General features: G+C 46.5%; 2 protein-coding genes across 3 annotated transcripts in view; one reads left to right on the forward strand and one right to left on the reverse strand.

Moving 5' to 3' along the window:
• The first annotated feature begins 86 nt into the window (after positions 1-86).
• Positions 87-14,584, forward strand: Coq6 (coenzyme Q6, monooxygenase). Of its 2 annotated transcripts, XM_006982862.4 has the most exons (12): positions 87-301; positions 4,208-4,342; positions 7,232-7,290; positions 7,842-7,965; positions 10,667-10,797; positions 11,424-11,531; positions 11,610-11,672; positions 11,957-12,064; positions 12,680-12,882; positions 12,957-13,072; positions 13,196-13,362; positions 14,314-14,584. In XM_006982862.4, the coding sequence occupies exons 1-12, from the start codon at positions 127-129 to the stop codon at positions 14,341-14,343; spliced, it is 1,419 nt and encodes a 472-aa protein (XP_006982924.2). In that variant the 5' UTR covers positions 87-126; the 3' UTR covers positions 14,344-14,584. The 2 variants fall into 2 exon arrangements, with proteins under 2 accessions (XP_006982924.2, XP_076407182.1); XM_076551067.1 differs by lacking the exons at positions 87-301; positions 7,232-7,290 and having other exon boundaries at positions 14,314-14,520.
• A 4,584-nt stretch (positions 14,585-19,168) lies between these two features.
• Positions 19,169-19,813, reverse strand: part of Entpd5 (ectonucleoside triphosphate diphosphohydrolase 5 (inactive)) — a 36,398-nt gene continuing 35,753 nt past the window's right edge. The window contains 1 exon segment of the mRNA XM_076551068.1: positions 19,169-19,734. Coding sequence (XP_076407183.1) covers positions 19,648-19,734 — 87 coding nt within the window. The 3' untranslated portion in view covers positions 19,169-19,647.

The raw sequence follows: 19,813 nt of genomic DNA on the forward strand, positions 1-19,813 counted from the left end.
CTCGCGCATTTTATTTCCGGTTCTGAAGACAGGGTTGAGCCGCACAGGGTAGGAGACTGCCCCGGAAGCACTATCCGGGTTAGGTCCGTGGGGGAGTCCGGGCTTCAGGCGCAGGCGCGAGTCACTATGGCGGCCCGCGTTGGCGCGATGGCCCGCTTGCCGTGCGCCCGCTGGTGGGGAACCGCGGGACTAGGCCCTCTGGCTGCGTGTCGGCGATGGGCCGGCTCCTCGGCAGACACCGTGTACGACGTGGTAGTGTCAGGAGGAGGCCTGGTGGGCGCTGCCATGGCTTGTGCCTTGGGTAGGTGCATCTCGACCGTGGCGGGGAGCCGGGCTGCCGAGGCACCGGGCCGCCGAGGCACGGTGCTCCAGTGGGAGTCGGGACGCTCGCTACCCTCCCCGCGGAGCCCTCGGGCTCGCGGCAATGAGCACGATGCTTCAGTACCATGGGAAAAGTGGGTGACCCTTCTAAGTCAATCCGGCGCTTGGCAACTGCCCAGGATTTATGAGCACTATGGGAGGCATTAGGGTCTTGTAGTATCGCATAGTAGACCAGGTTGGACCAGAACTCATAGATCCGCCTGCCTCTTCCTCCTGAGTGCTGGGATTCAAGGCGTGCACCACTACGCCCGACCCTAAGGCAGCTTAAGATAACTGTTGACATAGTTACAAATCCTCCCACTTAAAGCATGCGGTCCAGTGAGTTTTTAGTACATCCGCAGAGCTATACAGTCACCACAAAAAGTTTTAGTACATTACCCTTACTCTAACAAAACAAACAAATCTTGGAACTCATAAGTTACTCCATGTCTCCTCATCCTCACAGCCCTAGACAGCGACTCTCCAATTTTCTGTCTGTAGATTTGCCTTTTCTGGATAGTTGGATGTAAGTGGACATACACTTAGTGTTTTCAAGGTTAACCCATGTTGCAGCATGTATCAGAACGACGTTCTCTTTGAGGGCTGAAGCAATACTCAGTTGTGTGTACGTGATACTCATTTGTCAACGGGTGAACGTTTGATTTTTCACTTTGGCCTATAACAGGTCATACTTTCAGGAACATTTTGTGTGCAAGCGTTGGTGTAGACAAAGTGTCAGTTATCGTGAGTCTATTCTCACCAGTGGAATCTCCGGGTTATGTGGTAACTAATGTTTTGAAGAACTGCCACACTTTGAGAGATTGTACCATTTTACATTATCGTGAAGAGTACAGGAATGCTCCCGATTCTCCAGACCGTGACAGCACTACCTACTGTCTTTTTGTTTGTGGGTAGGAAGTGGTTTGTGTCTGTATGTCCCCAGTGACCAATGATGCTGACTAAATTTACCAAGTGCAGGCATCGTGTGCCACCATTCCTGGTCCCTTTGAAACTTAGGGTTCGTATTTTGATTTTGGTGGCTTGCTCCTGTGTTAGATTTTTGTGAGTTTTTCGTTTGCTTTGCTGTCCTTTTCTTGTCTTCTTCCCCGGTGTCACAGCGAGGGAGGGCAACACTGCTTCCTTCTTATTGACACTCACAATTCTGTAATGAACTGTTTCCTTCTCTGTCCATTTTAAAACTCAGGAGTGACTGTTAAAAGTCAGGCTGCTAAAAGGCATGGTGGTAAACCCCTGTGATCGCAGCACTTGGAAGGTAGCGGCAGGAGGATCAGAAGTTCAAAGTCATCTTTGGGCTACATACTAAGTGTGATTGGCATTGGATACATAACACCCTCTGTCAAAAAACAAAGCAAAAAATACCACCCAAACAAACAAAAATATGTGAGTAAGACATTTCCAGTAGGTTTTTGTTTGAAATAAGACCCTACTCTGTATCCCTGGCTGGCCTGGAACTTCAAGTGACACCACACACACACACACACACACACACACACACACACACACACACACACACACACATTCACACACACACTCACACTCACACACACTCACACTCTCACACACATACACACACTCACACACACTCACACACACACACACACACACACACACACACACACACACACACACACTCCAAGCACATTCCTAATTCATGTAGGCTTTGATTAACGTTTCCCTTTTAGTCCACTCTGTTTTCCTTTGTTATTCTTCTTCAAACTCACAACTAATTTATGTTTCAGGCTTGTAGATCCCACTCACATTTGGGTTTGGGAACAGTTCCCTGCATAACTTCTCAAGTACATTTCAGTCCATTCTTGTAATATACCATTCTTTTTATTTTAAGCCTCCTACTCCTGGGTTCAAACAGTATCCCTGCCTGAGTCCCTGAGTGGCCAGGAATACAGGTGTGCACTACTACACCAGGCCGCCTTACATTATTTCTAAGTGTTTTTTTTGTTTTTTTTGTTTTTTTTTTTTCATTTTAAAAAAAGTCACGGGGTTGGGGATTTAGCTCAGTGGTAGAGCACTTGCCTAGTAAGTGCAAGGCCCTGGGTTTGAGCTTCAGCTCCAAAAAAAAAAAAAAGTCACATTAAATAGTTAAGAAATAAAATATATCACCTGGATGTGTTTTATAATGTGTTTAGAATTCTTTTTTGTTTGGTTTTGGTGTTTTTGTTTGGTTTTGGAGACTGGGTTTCTCTGTGTAGCCCTCCAACTCCCTCTGTAGACCAGGCTGGCCTCAAACTCAGAGAGATCCGCCTGCCTCTGGCTCCCTAGTGCTGGGATTAAAGGTATTCATTGCCACCGCCACCACCCAACCACATTATTTCTTTATAACACCATCATTGCCAATAGCAAATTACCTCTAGTTCTTAGCTTTCTCCAATACTGAGGAACTGCTGAGGGCCTTCTCCCAGTAACAACGTTTCCAAGTTCCGGTTTTCACTACAGATGTTTTAGAATCGGGTTTGTAGTGTATTTTTTAAATAATAGTTTGTTGTTGTTGTTTTAAGATTTATTATGTACACAGTGTTCTGCCTGCACACCAGAAGAGGGCACCAGATCCCATTACAGATGGTTGTGAGCTACCATATGGGTCCTGGGAACTGAACTCACGTCCTCTGGAAGAACAGCCAGTGCTCTTAACCACTGAGCCATCTCTCCAGTCCCTAAATAATAAATTCTTTATTCTATCTTGAGACTGCAGTGAATGTGTTTACGTAAAATACTCCATTGTTCTATGTGTCTGTTCTAAACCCTCCTCCTCACTTTCCTCTGTGTGTGAACGTGCTCAACCACAGCCTAGAGACGAACCCCCAGGCCTGGCTCATGTGCAGCTAGTGCTATCTTGTTGAGCTGTATGCATCCAGGGTCATGAAGTTTCGCTTTTAGTGAGTTCAATCGGAGGTTAAGAAATAGATGGCTACAAATTTTTTATTCTTCCTTCCTAGGGAATTCTACTTGCTACTAATACATTTTTCCATTATTTGCTTCTTTGTGTGACAGGTAGTGAACTCTGGTGATGCTGTACAGTTGTGTGGAGGGTGGCTGTCTAATGAAATGGTGGATTATGTTACTGCTTAGGATAGTGGTTTTTTTTTTTTCCCCTGCTAGGTAATTGGAATTACCATTTTTGCAGCAAAAATTACATTTTTGAAGATTGAACTAGGACCTCAACTTGATAGGCAGACATGCCACCACTGAGCTATATCTCCAGTTTAGAAACTTATTTCCAAGGCTAAGAGACTAGTAAATCTTTTTTCTTTTTTTTTTTTCCCCCATGTTTTGTTTTGTTTTTTGAAACAGGGTTTCTCTGTATAGCCAAGGCTGTCCTGGAACTCACTCTGTAGCCCAGGTTGGCCTCAGACTCACAGAGATCCACCTACCTCAGCCTCCTGAGTGCTGGGAGTAAAGGCGTGCGCCACCACCGCCCGGCTGTTTTGTTTTTTGAGACACGTTCTCATTCTGTAGCCTAGGCTGACTGCAAAATCATGGCAACCTTCCTACCTTAGCCTCACGGTGCCAGGATTGCAGGTGTGAGCTACCATAGCTGCTTTATATTAGTTTCTAATTGAAGACTTGAAACATAAAAATTACACTTATTAATGGTGTACCTTGTAATGTTTTGATACATACGTACGTTGTCTACTTCAAATCTGCTTAAACATTTCCTTAAACACTTACTATTCCTTTATGATGAAAACTTTCAAAATCCTGGCCTTTAGAAGTGGGCAGCACATCCTTATTAGTTGTAGTTGCCCTACTACGTAATTAAATCCTTGGCTTTCCTAAAATGATTTAAATGTCAATTCTTTTTCTTTCTTAGGACATGATATTCATTTTCGTGACAAGAAAATCCTGTTGCTGGAAGCGGGTCCAAAGAAAGTACTGGAGAAGTTGTCAGACACTTACAGCAACAGAGTCAGCTCCATTTCCCCCGGCTCTGCCACCCTTCTCAGTAGTGAGTCAGAGAGCCTGTCCCCTGGGTCCTGCCTCCTTTCCTCTCGGCTTTCCCCTAGGGCAGTCAGCAGCCACTAGAGCATGTGAGAGCAAGCTCTCAGTGGGGGAGTGAGCAGGTGAGCTTGTTAGTGGTCATAGTTGACGATGAAGACTGCTGAAGTTGACAGTGTGTCAAGTCTGGTCTGGAGAGGACATCTTGAGACATGTGGATCCATCATGTCCCCTCTTTTATGATGGTAGACTATTATTATTTGGGCTACTACATTCCCTCTAGTCCAAGTCGGTCCTCAAGAGGGCTGGGGAGTCCCATTTTAATGGCCTTTTTGGGGGTGGTGTAGATGAATTGTCTTTCTGTTTGTGCTACATGGTACTCCCAACCTCAAGGCTGTCCTATTTGAGACACTTCTATCTAGAATTCAACTCTTCAGTCACTTTATAGCTCTAGCCTCACCTTCCTGAAACTCGCTTTGGAGACCAGGCTGGCCTTGAACTTGGAGATCTGCCGGCTCCTGCCTCCCAGAGTGCTAGGACTAGAGATATGCACCACCACTGCCTGGCTTCCTTTCTTTTTTCAAAGATAGGATCTGGCCTTGAACTTGAGCTTGAATGCTGGTCCCTCTGCTTCTACCTCCCATCTGCTGGGATGATGTGAGGTATCACCATACCATTTTATGTGGTATTAGGGATGAAACCCAGTGATTTTATTTGAGAATGAAGCTACCTCAGTTCCTACATATTTTTCTTTTTCTTTTTCTTTTTTAAGTTTCTCAAGACAGGGTTTCTCTGTGTAATTGCCCTGGCTGTCCTAGAACTCATCTGTAGACCAGGCTGGCCTTGAATTTACAAAGATCTACCTGCCTCTGCCTCCCAAGAGCTGGGGCTAAAGGTGTGCGTCACCATGCCCAGTCCTACAGTTTTTTATTTATGAAGCTCTACCTGACATTATATTATGTACGTGTTCATGTTGTCTGTCTCTTTTGGGTGTCTGTGGGAATCCAGCTCTGATCTTCTTCCACCTTTCGAAGGATTCCTAGGTGGAGGAGAGAGGAATGAGGAAATGTCAGATAGAAAGATAGACCTAGATGAGGAGAAAGACAGGGACACAGGACAGCTTTGGGAGGGCTGGGTCAGTACCCAACAGCCCAGAGGTTTATTCTAAAGGGCTTTTTATAATATGCCAAGGGGAGAGGCAAAAGACCCCCCCAGCAAGATCAAAGCACAATATATAGCCAAGTGTAGACCCTTCCACACACCTGGTAAACATGCCTGTGGCCAAACCATCCCATTATGCAGCTCTGCTGGGCAAAGCAAACCCTGATTCTCTGACCCTGAGTAAGGTCTCACTAGGAATCCTCTGTGGGTCTCCACAGTCTCTCCAGCTAAAATAGCTGCTGCACAGGGAATTTGTTTGTTCTGATCTGGACCTAAAATTATAACTGGCCCTTGGTAGATGCTCAGTAAATATTTCTTCAAAGCACAAATCTACTCAGTGTCAGGAAGAGTTGAAAAAACAAGTCTTTAGAATGTTTATAACTAATAAGCTCGTAAGGAGAAAGGATGGTCGTGGCTTAGTTTTCCTTTGATTTGCACTGCTTTACTGTGATCTGCCTTTGGTTCTTCTTCATGCTGTATAATCTGGAGATGAGAGCAGAAGGGCTTGGTCCCTGTAAGTAAGTTTTGCAACTCTGTGGGTTTGATCCGGGGTTTAAGCACCAAAATGTAAGTAACTGTGTTGCAACTCTAGGGGAAAGGTGTCCTGACTATTTGAAGAGTCAGGGGACATCTTCAGCTGCTAGCACAGCTCTGACGGCTGGAGCCACAAGCTCAGCCCCGGGAGGGAAGGTATTCTGACTGCTAGGGAGAGTCAGGCTTGGAGCTGCTAGGACAGCTCAGCGGGGAAGGGATCCTGACTGTCAGGAGTCAGGCTGTAGCTGGTGCAGTGGGGATGGTCTTCCTGCAGGGTATAGCAGTCCTGCTCCTCTCCTGGAGAGCTGCTACAGCTGAGCAATTGCTCAGCTCCCACTTAAGGGGGCTTCTCAGCAGAGTTCCATTTCTTCTCTGGCCTAAGATGTTGCTTCTTTTGCTTCACTCTGCAAAATGGAAACCCCTACAGAGATGTAGCAATCTTCTCTGGCTCTGGGAAAAAGTGTTATTTTTTCAGCTCCCACTTGCTCAGTCCCCTAAGGAAATGTCTCAGCAGGTTTTTTTTTCTGCTCAGTCGACTATGGGACATCTTAGGAATCTTCTCTACGCTGGTGAATGAAGATCTTCACACCCAAAACTCTTTTGAGAAAGAGATTTCTTTGGGGAGGAGGAGCCAAGAGAGTGGTTGCCTCGACTGGGGTGGAGAGAACAGCCCACAACTGACAGGCAGAAGGGTTTATATAGGGACTCTTGGGGTCCAAGTCAACCAGGGATTGGTTAGGGTTTTCTGCTCGGGATTAGTTAGTTTTGTGGGTTAAGGGCAGAGATATGGCCCTGATCCCAGAGCCAAACTGTGTTTCCTTCACTGGCCTTTCTTAGTTTTTTTACTCTAATTCTAAGGCCAGGGCATATTCCTTTCGCTGGCTCTGATTCTAGGGCCCAAGAATGTTTCTTTGATACTGATTTCAGAGTCAGGGCATGTTTCCTTGGTTCTGGATTTGGGGATAAAGTGTTTCTTTCTGTGGCTCAGGTCCCAGACCCAGGCTGTGTTTCTTTCCCTGGTTCTGGGCTCTAGAGTCAGGGTGGGTTTCTTTAGCTAGCCCTTTTCCCTACAGCATGCAGAGTTTTTCCCTTCTGTTTTTGGAGAACACTGAAAATAACCTCCTACTCACCAGGATGGAGAGACACAAGGGGGCCCAGGACTAGGGGTCCAGGTCCATGTGAGGTCTCTGTGTTTCTTTTGTAGGTCTTGGTGCATGGGACCACATCTGCAATATGCGGTGCAAAGCCTTCCGGCGGATGCAGGTGCCTCTCCCCTTAACTTTGTCAGGATGTCTTGGTCTGTCTCACATTACCTTGTCAGAGTCCGTTTTCTCTGGGCTCTTTATGAATCAAAATTTAAATTCACCAAGTGATGGTTGGGCACACCTTTGATCCCAACACTCAGGAGGCAGAGCCAGGCAGATCTCTGTGAGTTTGAGGCCAGCCTGGTCTACAGAGCAAGAAGCAGGACAGGCAGCAAAACTACACAGAGAAACCCTGTCTCAAAAAACAAAAACAATTAAATTCAGTGTGGGGGCATTCCTGAGAATCAGCTTACTTTTTAATGAATTAATTTAGCCTTTTTGAAGTAAGGGCCCAGGCTTGTCTTGAACTTGTTGTGTAGCTGAGGCTTGCCTGATCAATCTCACAGGCGTGCCCACCACTCTTGACTCTGAGTCTTCTCACTTATGTCCGGCCAAAGAGGCTGACAGACTGTGATGTGCTGCCTCTCGCTCTGGAAAGCCACATTCAGCTTTGGGTTGGAATTGGGTTTCACTTTCTTTAGTTAATGCATTTTTCTTTTGTGTTTGCAGGTGTGGGACTCCTGCTCAGAGGCCCTGATCATGTTTGACAGGGATAACTTAGATGACATGGGCTACATAGTGGAAAATGACATCATCATGCATGCTCTCACCAAGCAGCTGGAGGCCGTGGCAGGTGAGCGAGCTGCTGTCTCCATTCCTCTGGGAAGTGATTACCTCTGTACTTGCTAAAGAAAAGACCCTTTGAGAGGTACTGAATAGCCTCCGGCCAGGCATGGTGACACACCTTTATTGCCAGCACTGGGGAGGCAGAGGCAGGTGGATCTCTGTGAGCTGAAGCCAGCCAGGACTGCATAATGAGTTCCAGGACAACCAGGGATACATAGTAGTCTTGTCTAGGAAAGAAGAAAATGATGAGATCCTTTTAGGATATACCTTTCTTTTTACCAGCTTTATTTAAAAAAACTTATACCATACAGTTCTCCTATTACGTGTAACTCAGTGACTTTGAGTTTATTTATAGAGTTGTGCAGCTGTTGCCACGGCATCCTTTAGAGTGTTTCCATCACTCGAAGAAAACCTCACACCTGCTTACTGTCGTTCTTCCTTCTTACCTGAACTTTCGCTTTTATCTTTCTCAGAGGAGGGAATCACCCCATTGATTAGTGGGTTAGATCTCGCTCCAGCATGGTGTGAGATTCAGTCACATTGCAGCATCAACTAGTAATACTCCTCTTGTATTGATGAATAATGTTTCATTGTGTAGATATATCAAATTGTATGTATGCATCAGTTAATAGAATTGGGGTGGTTTCCACTTTTGGCAGTTGATGAACAGTGTTGTGACTATTTGTGTGAAGGGTGGTTTGTTGTTTTGTGTTTTCTCCAGTACTCAGGACTGTATGCGGGGTCTTGAGAGCTAGACAATCTCTCTAACCCTCAGCTGTTTTCCCAGCTCTGTTTACTTTCTGTTTTGGACAGGGTCTCACTAAGTTGCTCAGGCTGGACTTAGACTCAGTCTGTATTCCAGGCAGGTTCTAAGTTATAACTGCTTGTCTCGGCCTCACAAGTAGCTTGCACCAGCAGGCTTAGCATCATGTGTTTTCATTATCCTGGTTGGACACTTGGAGGTGGAGTTGCATAGTCATGTGATAATTCTGTATTGAACATTCTGAGGAACTGCCAAACTCTGTTCTGGAGGATGCATCATTTACTTCCCCTGGCTGAAGTGGCTCCGTTTCTCCACACCCTTCTCAGTGCTTGCCTTCTTTTAGATTACAGCTGTCCTGGTATGGCCCGTTGTACTTTTGATTTCATTAACCTACTGAGTAATAATGTTAATACCTTTTCATGTGCTTAGTTTTATATTTGCTTTAGAGGACTGTCTATTGAGAATCTTTTGCACATTTAAAAATGGGTCATTTATCTTTTTGTTTTTTAGTTAGAAGAGTTCCTTGCATATTCTGGATAAGAACCACTTAGGAGATACATGAATTGCTCTATGTATAATATCTCAGGAATCAAGTGGAGAAAACTGGAAGCAGTTATGAGTTTTGCTTTTCTTTTCTCTTTTTTTTTTCAGTCTCTTAACAAAGGATCTCATGTAGCCCAGGCTGAGTTTGAACTCACTATGTAGCTCTGGCTAGCCTTTTTTTTAAATAGTATTTTATTATTATGTATACAGTGTTCTGTCTGTGCGTATGCCTGCAGGCCAGAAGGGGGCATCATATTCATTACAGATGGCTATGAGCCACCATGTGGGTGCTGGGAATTGAACTCAGGACCTCTGGAAGAACAGCCAGTGTTCTTAACCGCTGAGCCATCTCTCCAGCCCCCTCTGGCTAGCCTTTAACTCCTGGTCTTCCTATTACTACTTCCCAAATGCTAGAACTAGAGGCATGCGCCACCATGCCCAGCTTATCAGGTTTTTTATATGGGATATTGTTCATTCATCCATGTAATGGGCCACCATCTAGCTTTTAAAAATAATTTAGGGTTGGGCAGCAGTGGTGGCACATGCCTTTAATCCCAGCACTTGGGAGGCAGAGGCAGGAGGATCTCTGTGAGTCTGAGGTCAGCCTGGTCTACAGAGTGAGGTCCAGGACAGCCAGGGCTACACAGAGAAACCCTGTCTCGAAACAAAACAAAACAAAACAAAATTTAGGACTGGTGGTATAACTCAGTGGTAGATCAGTTGTCTAGTGTGTAAGGCCTTAGGCTCCATCACCAGAATATCTCTTTCTTTCTCTCTCTCTCTCTGTGTGTGTGTGTGTGTGTGTTTGTGTGTGTGTGTGTGTGTGTGTGTGTGTGTGTGTGAGAGAGAGAGAGAGAGAGAGAGAGAGAGAGACGACTTGGGATTGAGCGTGCTAGGCAAGTGCTTTTCCACTGACCTACCTACATCACTGTCATCTGTGGCCATCATCCCCTGCGATTGTACACCAGAATTTATTTCTCCCATCTAACTATAACTTAGCACCCAAGAAGAAAATCTTTTACAGTACAACACATATGTCTGCCTGTGTTGCCTCCTCTGCTCTCTCTCTGTCTCTCATGTGTGTTGGGGGTGGGGATGTTGAGTCAGGATTTCACTGTGTAGCTCTGGCTAGCCTAGAACTCCTCTGTAAACCAGGCTGGCCAGGCTGGCCTCAAACTCATAGAGATGGACCTGCTGAGTTTTTCCCTGGCTTCTGCTCTTCACCAGCAGTTCCTAGGCCAAGTGTTAATCATTTGAATTACTTTTAGATCTTGCTTTTTTTGCTTGTCAGTAAATGACAGGACAGGGCCATCCAGGGGACTTGCTTTTAAGCTAATTACGGTTTGTGCACAGCCCCTTACCCACCTTTCTGATGTTTCTTCTTTCTCTTTTGCCTTTCCAGACCGTGTGAAGGTTCTCTACAGGAGCAAAGCCGTTGGCTATGCCTGGCCTGATCCGTTTTCCATGGCAGACTCCAGCCCTTGGGTCACTATTACCCTAGGTGATGGCAGCACCCTCCAGACCAAACTGTTGGTAGTTGAAGATTCTTCCTTTGTCAGGGGTCTTGCATGTCTATGCCTTCCATCCTAGAGTCCGTATTTTCAGATGGAAACCATGGGTTGACTTCAGGGTATTGTTTATAGAATCACCAGCCTCTGTTCAAGGCAGCCTGAGCTAAGATGGTCTCCCACCTCCTGGATGGGAAGCAACCTCATGGGCCAGCTTTGGATAGGCTAGCAGGCCTCCCAGGAGAGGACGGAACAGGAGTGCTGGAAACTCAGGCCGTGTTCTTTTATGTCCCAGAAGTCCCTGTGCCATTCATCTCCTCGTGGCTCTCATTTTCTCATTTCTCTGTCTCTGCTCACCAGCTGCTTCTTTTCAACTCCAGTGCCCACTCTGTGCCTGACTTTTCTAGTTCATGGATCCTGAGACTCTGGTTAATTATGGCTGTTGCTGGCACCTCTTGCTTCAGATAGCCACTTTGGCCCCATTAGCTCAGGCTGAGATCCCGTTTTGTAGGGCTGTCCCTGTAGGGGTGTGAGGGGGACAGGCCTGACAGTTTCCCACTCCAGTTGGGAGTAGATGAAGGGGCAGAGAAACTGGAGCAGTTTGGTTTTGAAGTGGTTGTAAGACTTGGCCTCTTACTTATGTCCATGCAGATTGGTGCTGATGGGCACAACTCAGGAGTCAGGCAAGCTGCTGGGATCCAGAATGTCAGCTGGACCTATGACCAGTCTGCTGTGGTGGCCACTCTGCACTTATCGGAGGTGAGCCCTGGAGTCGCCATCTGAGGACCTTGTCCTGAGCACTCAGTAGCCCTTACAAGACCTTTCCTTTTATTCTAGGCCACAGAAAACAACGTAGCCTGGCAGAGATTTCTCCCCTCTGGGCCTATTGCTTTGCTTCCGGTAAGAGAGCCTCTGGCCAGTTAGCTCAAAGGTAGCCAGCCACAGACTTTGGAACCTCACTGTCCTTCAGCCTGGTGTAAAGGGACTGTGTGCGGTCATGCATTGCTTCCTTTATCTCAGTTTCCTTTATGCTTGAAAATGCCAAAGTTCAGAAGAGGCAGGTTTTTATTGCTCTTGGTTTTTTAGAGAGCTGTGCCCCAGGCTGGCCTAACACTCATCCTGCTGTATGCTATGATTGCAGGCATGTGCCACCACACCAGGCTGATGCTCTTCTTTTGATATAGCTCTCAGATACCTTGAGTTCCTTGGTTTGGTCCACATCCCATGACCATGCAGCAGAGCTGGTCAGCATGGATGAGGAAGAGTTTGTGGATGCCATCAACTCTGCCTTTGTGAGTATCACCTGCCCAGCTACGGTGTAATGAGGAAAAAGGAGTGATCATCAGCTTCCCCTTAGCGAGTCCAGTCTTGGGTTTAGATTCAGTGAGGGCAGGCATCCAGGGGAATGCCCAACAGTGGAAGCTGTGGGCTGCTGTGCCGCTGAAAGGCCTGCCACGGCTGTGCGGTCTGCATCCCTGGGCAGCCAAGCAGCTCTGGAGTCGTGCCTCCTGAGTGCTGGCTCTGGAGACACTGTCAGGAACGTGTGCAGAGGGTGACCGGGAAGAGAGGCTTCAGAGCCAGTCTGTGCTCACCTGAGCTCAGGCAGGCCAGCACAGGAGAGCTGCACTGCAGCTAGCTGGAGGCTAGTGCTGGGGACTAGTGAAGGTGAAGTTCAGTCCTAGTCAGGGGCCAACTGGAAATACTTGGGCATAAATAAAACCTTCAGGGAATGCTGGGAAAGAGAGCTTTGCATGTGTTTTAAGGGGTTTGTCTCTCATGAACAAGACCAGTTTAGGCATGTTAGGTAGCATTACCCTTAGCTTTGGTTATAAAAGGGGTTCTTTGGGTTTTTAATTGTTTACTAGTCACTAATCAAATTTCCCCGTTTGGGGGCTGATGGTATACAGTGGAGTGATGCTAACCACACAGACTTCGTCGACTCTGCCAGCACCATGTTGAACTACGTTGTCTCCCTCCTGAAGCCCACCAAGGTCTCAGCTCGTCAGTTGCCCCCAAGTATAGCCAAGGTGGATGCTAAAAGCAGAACCCTCTTTCCTCTGGGGCTGGGGCATGCTGCTGAGTACGTCCGGCCTCGGGTGGCACTCATTGGGTAAGACTATGGTGGAGCAGGCCTCTCCTTTCTGTGTTGCTGGAGGCCACACCTGAACACTGCTTTATTCTTAGTGATGCAGCCCACAGAGTCCATCCACTTGCAGGACAGGGTGTCAACATGGGCTTCGGCGATATTTCCAGCTTGCTTCGTCATCTCAGTACAGCGGCCTTCAATGGGAAGGACTTAGGTAAGGATTCAGGTTCCCTGGCATCATGTAAAGGTCAGGGCTGCCAAACTGCCCTAGGAACAAGATGTGGTAGTGTCTACTGGGAGGAAGGCTTTGACCTTTCCTCCTCCTTCTGAACTCCAGGTTCCATGAGCCACCTCACAGGCTATGAAACAGACAGACAGCGTCATAATACTGCCCTTCTGGCTGCTACTGACCTATTGAAAAGGCTCTATTCCACCAGTGCCACGCCACTGGTGCTGCTCAGGACATGGGGCTTGCAGGCAACGAACGCACTGTCTCCTCTCAAAGTAAGTGGCCACTTAGAGCTCTCCAACGTTCTTCCTTACTGAGAAGGACTGCAGAAGTTCTAAAGGTCTTTGAGTTAATTTTCTTGCTTATAACATTTTTTATTGTAGTTATTTTTGAGATAGGATCTTAGTATGTAGCCCTGACTAGCCTGGGACTGGCTAGGTAGACCAGACTGTTTGAACTCATAGTGATCGTCTACTTATGCCTGCTCTGTGCTGGGATTAAAGGCATGTGTTGCCATGCCCACCACTGTACCTGCTCTACTTTCTCAGCTGGTTATGAATAAAAGTACCTGCTGGGTTTGGTGGTGCCTAGGCAATAACTGGAAACATGTAGGAAGGGCTTAAGAATACAGGGCTGAGGGCTGGAGAGAAGGCTCAGCGGTTAAAAGCACTGGCTGCTCTTCCAGAGGACCTGAGTTCAATCCCCAGCACCCACATGGTGGCTCACAGCCATCTGTAACTCCAGTCCTAAGGGATCAATGCCTTCTGGCCCAAGTGTACCAAGCTTGCATGTGGTGCGTAGACGTGTGTGTTGGCAAAACACCCATCCATCTATAAATAGATAGATTAACAAAGTGCTTGCTGCTCTTGCAAGCTCAGTCCCCAGCACCCATGTTGGATGGCTCACAGCATCCGACACCCTCCACCCTCTCTGGCCTCCTCGGGTGCCTGTGCTCATGTGTGCATGCACCACAGCAAACGTGGGAGGGAGGTCAGGAGTTAACCTCTCCCTCCACAGGGACTACAGTCATTGAACTCAGGCTGTCAGGCTGTGTGGCAAGTGCTTTCACCTGCGGAGCCCTTGCCAGATCTGTTCTTGGAGCTGAAAGAAAGCAGGGACTCCTGGGAGGAGGGTCTCCCTCAGTCACCTTGGCTGTCTCACCAGGAAGTCGCTGTCCTCTCACCTACAGTGACCAAGTCTCACTCGCCCCTTTCCTTTTCCTCCAGGATCAGATAATGGCCTTTGCCAGCAAGTGAGTGCTCCTCTCCTGGAGACCGTGTGGATGACAAAGAACATCTGCCCTGTGACCGTCATCTGCGTTTCCATGACAGTTTAATAGATTGACACTAGAACTTGTGTCTCTTTCCTTCTGCTTAATGGGTCTGTGGAGCCAAAACAGTGAGTGAGCTAAAAAAAAAAAAAAAAAAGGAAAACTATTTGGTTGAAAGGAGCTTTTTATTACTAAATAAACAAATCACCGAGATGCTGTCTCCCTCACTTCACTTGGTAACAATCCTTTCTACACAGAATATTGTAATGCTGGTCAGAAATGTATACAATTACTTTGACAGAGTAAGATTAGAAATAGATTGTTGTTTTAAAATTGACACTGGCATGCCAATTAAATACAAATTGCTTTGACCAAGTACACTGGACTTGAGGGGGGAAGCAAAGATCAGTAACAGCCGGTCTTATTAACGCTGTAGGCTTTATCACAGTACCACATTTCAGTTTTGTTTACGACTCCTCTGTGATGTCATTCTTTGTTCATTCTGTTATTATAAATAATCAGTCTCACTGCACACACAGCTGCAGAGGACTCAGGAACACCCTTCCATGTGTGCTGGCCGGGGGCTAGCAAGGAGTGGGTTTGTTTGTTTGTTTTTAATAGTTTTTGTTTTTTTGGAGACAGGGTTTCTCTGTGTAGTTTTGGTGCCTGTCCTGGATCTCACTCTGTAGACCGGGCTGGCCTCGAACTCACAGAGATCCGCCTGGCTCTGCCTCCTGAGTGCTGGGTTTAAAGGCATGCGCCACTACTGCCCAGCCTAAGGAGTGGTTTATTACTTGGAGTTTGAAACACTTAACTGCACAGCACCAGAGAGGCCTCCAGAAGAGAGCTTTACCTGTGTTAGATAAGAACACTATACAGAGCATCTTGCTCAGAAGTCTTGTTTTGAAAAGATGAAATAAGGAAGTCTCCTTTTCAATTAAGCTAAAGCATTTTGGAATAGCTTTTGAAGGGATAAGACAGCTGTTGCAGCCGGGCGGTGGTGGCACACGCCTTTAATCCCAGCACTCGGGAGGCAGAGCCAGCGGATCTCTGTGAGTTCGAGGCCAGCCTGGGCTACCAAGTGAGTTCCAGGAAAGGCGCAAAGCTACACAGAGAAACCCTGTCTCAAAAAAAAAAAAAAAAAAAAAAAAAAGACAGCTGTTGCAACATGGCAGATTTTTTAACATGTGGATAACTTAGTACAAAGCAGTATGTCAGTAAACCCAGAAAATGTACCCAGAATAAAAGATAGCAGCTGCTGAGAAAAACTGATGGCCAAAGACTGTCAGGACAAGGGCACCTTTTGCAAAAAGGCAGCTTTAATAAGAATACTGACTCTCCAATATATGGGGGGGGGGGGCAGACATGAGAACTTTAAGGCACACTTTGCAAGGACATCTGTGAGTCAGATGTTCTTCATAGAATAGTGATAACACACACAATATCTACCACATACCAGACCACATCCCAGGTATTGAAAATATATTTTCACAGAGATGAGACTTGTCAGCAACATCAGAACACATAGGACCCCCTTCTTAAAAAAGGCCCTTGTTGCTGGGTGATGGTGGTACATGCCTTTAATCTCAGTACTTGGGGAGGTAGAGGTAGACAAATCTCTGAGTTTGAGGCCAGCCTGGTCTCCAGCCAGGGCTACACAGAGAAACACTTGTTTCAAACAAAAAGGCCCATGGCATTTTTTTTTTTTTTTCTGAGAAAAATTAAGACCCTCAAATTGCATTTAAAAGAACAAACTGGTAAGTCAACAGACTCTGGTCAAGATTAACAGGATCTATGCAGATAAATTTCTGAGTGAGAGAGTCCATCCTTGAATTCTGGCAATATCCAAGGTAACTGGAAGGTGTCTGTGGAACAGTACACACTCTACAGCTGGGGTGCCTGTGTCTGAGGCTTCAGACACCACCTGTGGTAGAAACACCGGGAACTCACCTGACAGGTGGTGCTATCTGCTTCCTTTATTTAGTGCTGGAGATTTAATCTAGGACCTGATGTGCTAAATACACTTGGCCACTGAAGTTTTTTTTTTTTTTTTTTTAAATCTTACATAAACAGTGTTCTGCCTGCACTCCAGAAGAGGGCACCAGATCTCATTACAGGTGGTTGTGAGCCACCTTGTGGTTGCTGGGAATTGAACTCAGGACCTCTGGAAGAGCAGCCTCTTAACTTCTTAACCTCTGTTCTATCTCTCCAACCCCACTGAAATCTTCTAACCTCTCTCCCTTTTAAAACTTTTTGAGTGTCTTACTGAGTTGCCCACTGGCCTCAAATTTGCTACATAGCAATCCTCCTGCCTCAGCTCCAGCGTAGCTAGGATTAGAGGCCTGTGCTGTAAGGCCTGCTGTAGAGCTTACTCTTGAGGAATCAGCTCAGTTTCTCTCAACTGTGATGGCATTTAGTGGACTATGACTAGCTTAATACTTGTTTTAATAGACATGGTAAACAGTCTAGAAAGTATGCTGCATTTTTTTTTAAGGCATAAAACTAGTTATCGTCAAAGAGTCTGGAAGGCTCTGGAGTGAGAGACATAGGTGACTGAAGGAAAGGAGGTAGTGCTCAGCTAACAAAGTTGTAAACATCAGTGACATCCTAAGTGGAAAGGAGCTGCCCGAAAACACTTAACAGAGCTGGATGGAGACGCCTGCTAGGGAGACACTGAGTATGCATTCCATAGGAGATTTTATCTTTCTGATGTAGAAAATCTCGTTCATTATGTGTGAGCACTGTGGGATTGTGGGGTTTTGTTTTGGTTTTTTGTTTTTGATTTTTGGTTTTTTTGAGACAGAGTTTCTCTGTGTAGCCCTAGATGTCCTGGAACTCACTCTGTAGCCCAGGCTGACCTCAAACTCAGAGAGATCCTCCTGCCTCTGCCTCCCAAGTGCTGGGATCAAAGGCATGCGCCACCACCGCCCGGCGGCAAGCATTGTTTTTAAGAAGTGAAGGTGAACTTAGTAATAGAAGTCTGAGCCAGGCTCAGCATGGCATCCTATAGTCTCGATACTCGGGAGTCTAAGGTGAAAGGACCACTTGTGTCCAAGAAGCTCAAGGCTAAATTCAGCAAAAATGAAGCTCAGCCTTAAGACATGTTCTCAGTGTGAGAGTCTAAAGAAACTCTCCATTTAATCAAAACAATAAAACCCTAAAATTGAGGGGGTAGGGATACACATTTGCCTACATTTTTATATACAGCAGCTGGTAATACTTATTGACTCAATGTGATGGCTTCAAAAAGAAGGTTCCCCAGGGGGCTGCCATGGGGCCAGGCATATTCACATCCTTTGTGAAGAGTGGACAGGAGATGACTGAAAATGACAAGTTAGGGGAGATGGAAACGTCCCTGGAAAGAGAAGAGGAAGGAGGAAGGGTAAAGTGCTATGATGGAGGAGCCGAGCAGCAGAGGGGACGCCGCAAACCAAGCAGGAGGCAAGCCAATGGTGGTCACACAAGAAGTGACAGGATTTTGTGTTTGTTTGTTAAGACAGGCTTTCTCTGTGTAGCCCTGGCTGTCCTAGAACTCGCTCTGTAGACCAGGCTGGCCTCAAACTCAGAGATCTTCCTGCCTCTGCTTTCCAAGCACTATAATTAAAGGTGTGCGCCACCACCACCTGGTAAAAATTTTAAGATAATGACTTTATAATGTAGTAGAGCACCCATGCCTAGCATGCATGATGACCTGTGTTCAACCTCAACACACAGAGTGGCCTGAGAGAAAAACATGGTTCTCTAGAAATGTGAGTCCTTGTTCTGATATGGGCCAAAATAGCCAATCAAATCAAATGTTGGGTACCACTGGGAAGGATATGAAATCCTGAGCTAGACAATAAATTCAGAAAATAGCAGCTAAGTCAGTAAGGGCCCAGGCAGGGAAGCACTACTGTAAAAGTGGAGTGGTAACACATTGTGCTGAACACGCAGGAAGCCCTGGGTTCAGTCTCCAGCACTTCCCACACCCCAACCCCCAGGACAAATGAAAGCGATGGTAATCTTTAGACTCCAATAGTACACACACTAACTTCTAGCCATAGACCAAAACTAGGTAGGGTGCAGCTGTATTTCACAGAAATACAAGGATGCTAAGTTCAGGGCCATGTTTAATACCATAACAACCACACTGGCCTGGGAGGAGCGCTGGCACCGGATGTGCCCGCATCTCTAAGGCTGCGAGGTCGTAACCCCGAGTGGACCGAGGAGTAAAGGCAGGAAGCAGGCCACAGCCCTGCTCTGCAGCAGCTGTCTCTGGCGACCCGATGGCCCTCTTTCTAAGAGGACCTCCACCGTCTTCTAAGGTTTCCCATGAGAGGAGCATGATGGCTCACTGTAATCCCAAGACTCAGGAGACTGAGGCAGGAGAACTGATCCTTCAAGGCAACCTGGGTTACATAGTACCAGGCCAGCCTGAGCAACAGAGTATGATGCCTATCGAAAAATAAAATACCCAGGATGGCTCTAAGCTCTAAATCGGTTGGTTGATCTATTGTGCCATAGGATCACACAGATTCTTTTTTTTTTTTTGGTTTTTCGAGACAGGGTTTCTCTGTGTAGCTTTGCGCCTTTCCTGGAGCTCACTTGGTAGCCCAGGCTGGCCTCGAACTCACAGAGATCCGCCTGGCTCTGCCTCCCGAGTGCTGGGATTAAAGGCGTGCGCCACCAATGCCCGGCCACACAGATTCTAATATTAGTATCTTTCCCCCTTCTCTTTGAGTTACAGATGGGAAGCCATACCAGGTATTTCCCACCTCGGGTTTTAGGGTAGGGAGTGTAATAAGGGCAGGAAGAAGAAAAAAATACCAGTATTGATAGGTTATGGGACTTCAGTAAGTCAACTTCATTTAGCTTTTAAGCAAAAAACTAACACATTCAAAGGAATGAGGCACTCCAAGGGTTGAAATGAGATTTTTTTCCTTTGGTTCCCAAGGACCTGTCTCTGAACTCCCAATCTAACATGGAGTTCCAAACCTATTCTTCCCCCCCTTCCCCCCACAGGACTCTGTGACATATAAAAAACCTCAAAAGATTTACACTCTGGTGACAGCTGTACACCTGCCAAGTGGGTAGGGAGATGTTCACATTAGATGTGCAAAAATTAATTAAGCCCAAATCACTAGGCTCAAGGGGCAAGAGTCATCTATAAAATCCCCTCCCTCCTAATAAAGCCGGCTAATGGGTTTCAGTCCGGGCTTTCCACAGAGTAGCTCAGAAAATGCCTGAGTCCACTCCTTCCTGTAAAAACAAAGTTGTTCAGAAATGCAGGCTTCAGAGGACATGCTCAGCCTCAGCTGGAGATGCCCAGAGATTGCAGCAGGTGAAAGGTGGCCCCCAGGGCCCAGCCAGTCTCTATGTTGTTCACTTTCTTTGTGAGCTGTTGAAGAAGAAGAAATTTTCAACATAAACAAACATGGCCTTTGGACAGCGAATAGCTACAAAGAGCACTCCCGTGG

The sequence above is a fragment of the Peromyscus maniculatus genome, chromosome 14 (genome assembly GCF_049852395.1).
Source record: "Peromyscus maniculatus bairdii isolate BWxNUB_F1_BW_parent chromosome 14, HU_Pman_BW_mat_3.1, whole genome shotgun sequence".
Taxonomy (NCBI): domain Eukaryota; kingdom Metazoa; phylum Chordata; class Mammalia; order Rodentia; family Cricetidae; genus Peromyscus; species Peromyscus maniculatus.

Coding starts and splice junctions, on each gene's coding strand:
- Coq6 (XM_006982862.4), top strand. CDS start 127: ATGGCGGCCCGCGTTGGCGCGATGGCCCGCTTGCCGTGCGCCCGCTGG. Junction 11,532..11,609: donor CCACTCTGCACTTATCGGAG/GTGAGCCCTGGA, acceptor CTTTTATTCTAG/GCCACAGAAAACAACGTAGC. Junction 11,673..11,956: donor GGCCTATTGCTTTGCTTCCG/GTAAGAGAGCCT, acceptor CTTTTGATATAG/CTCTCAGATACCTTGAGTTC.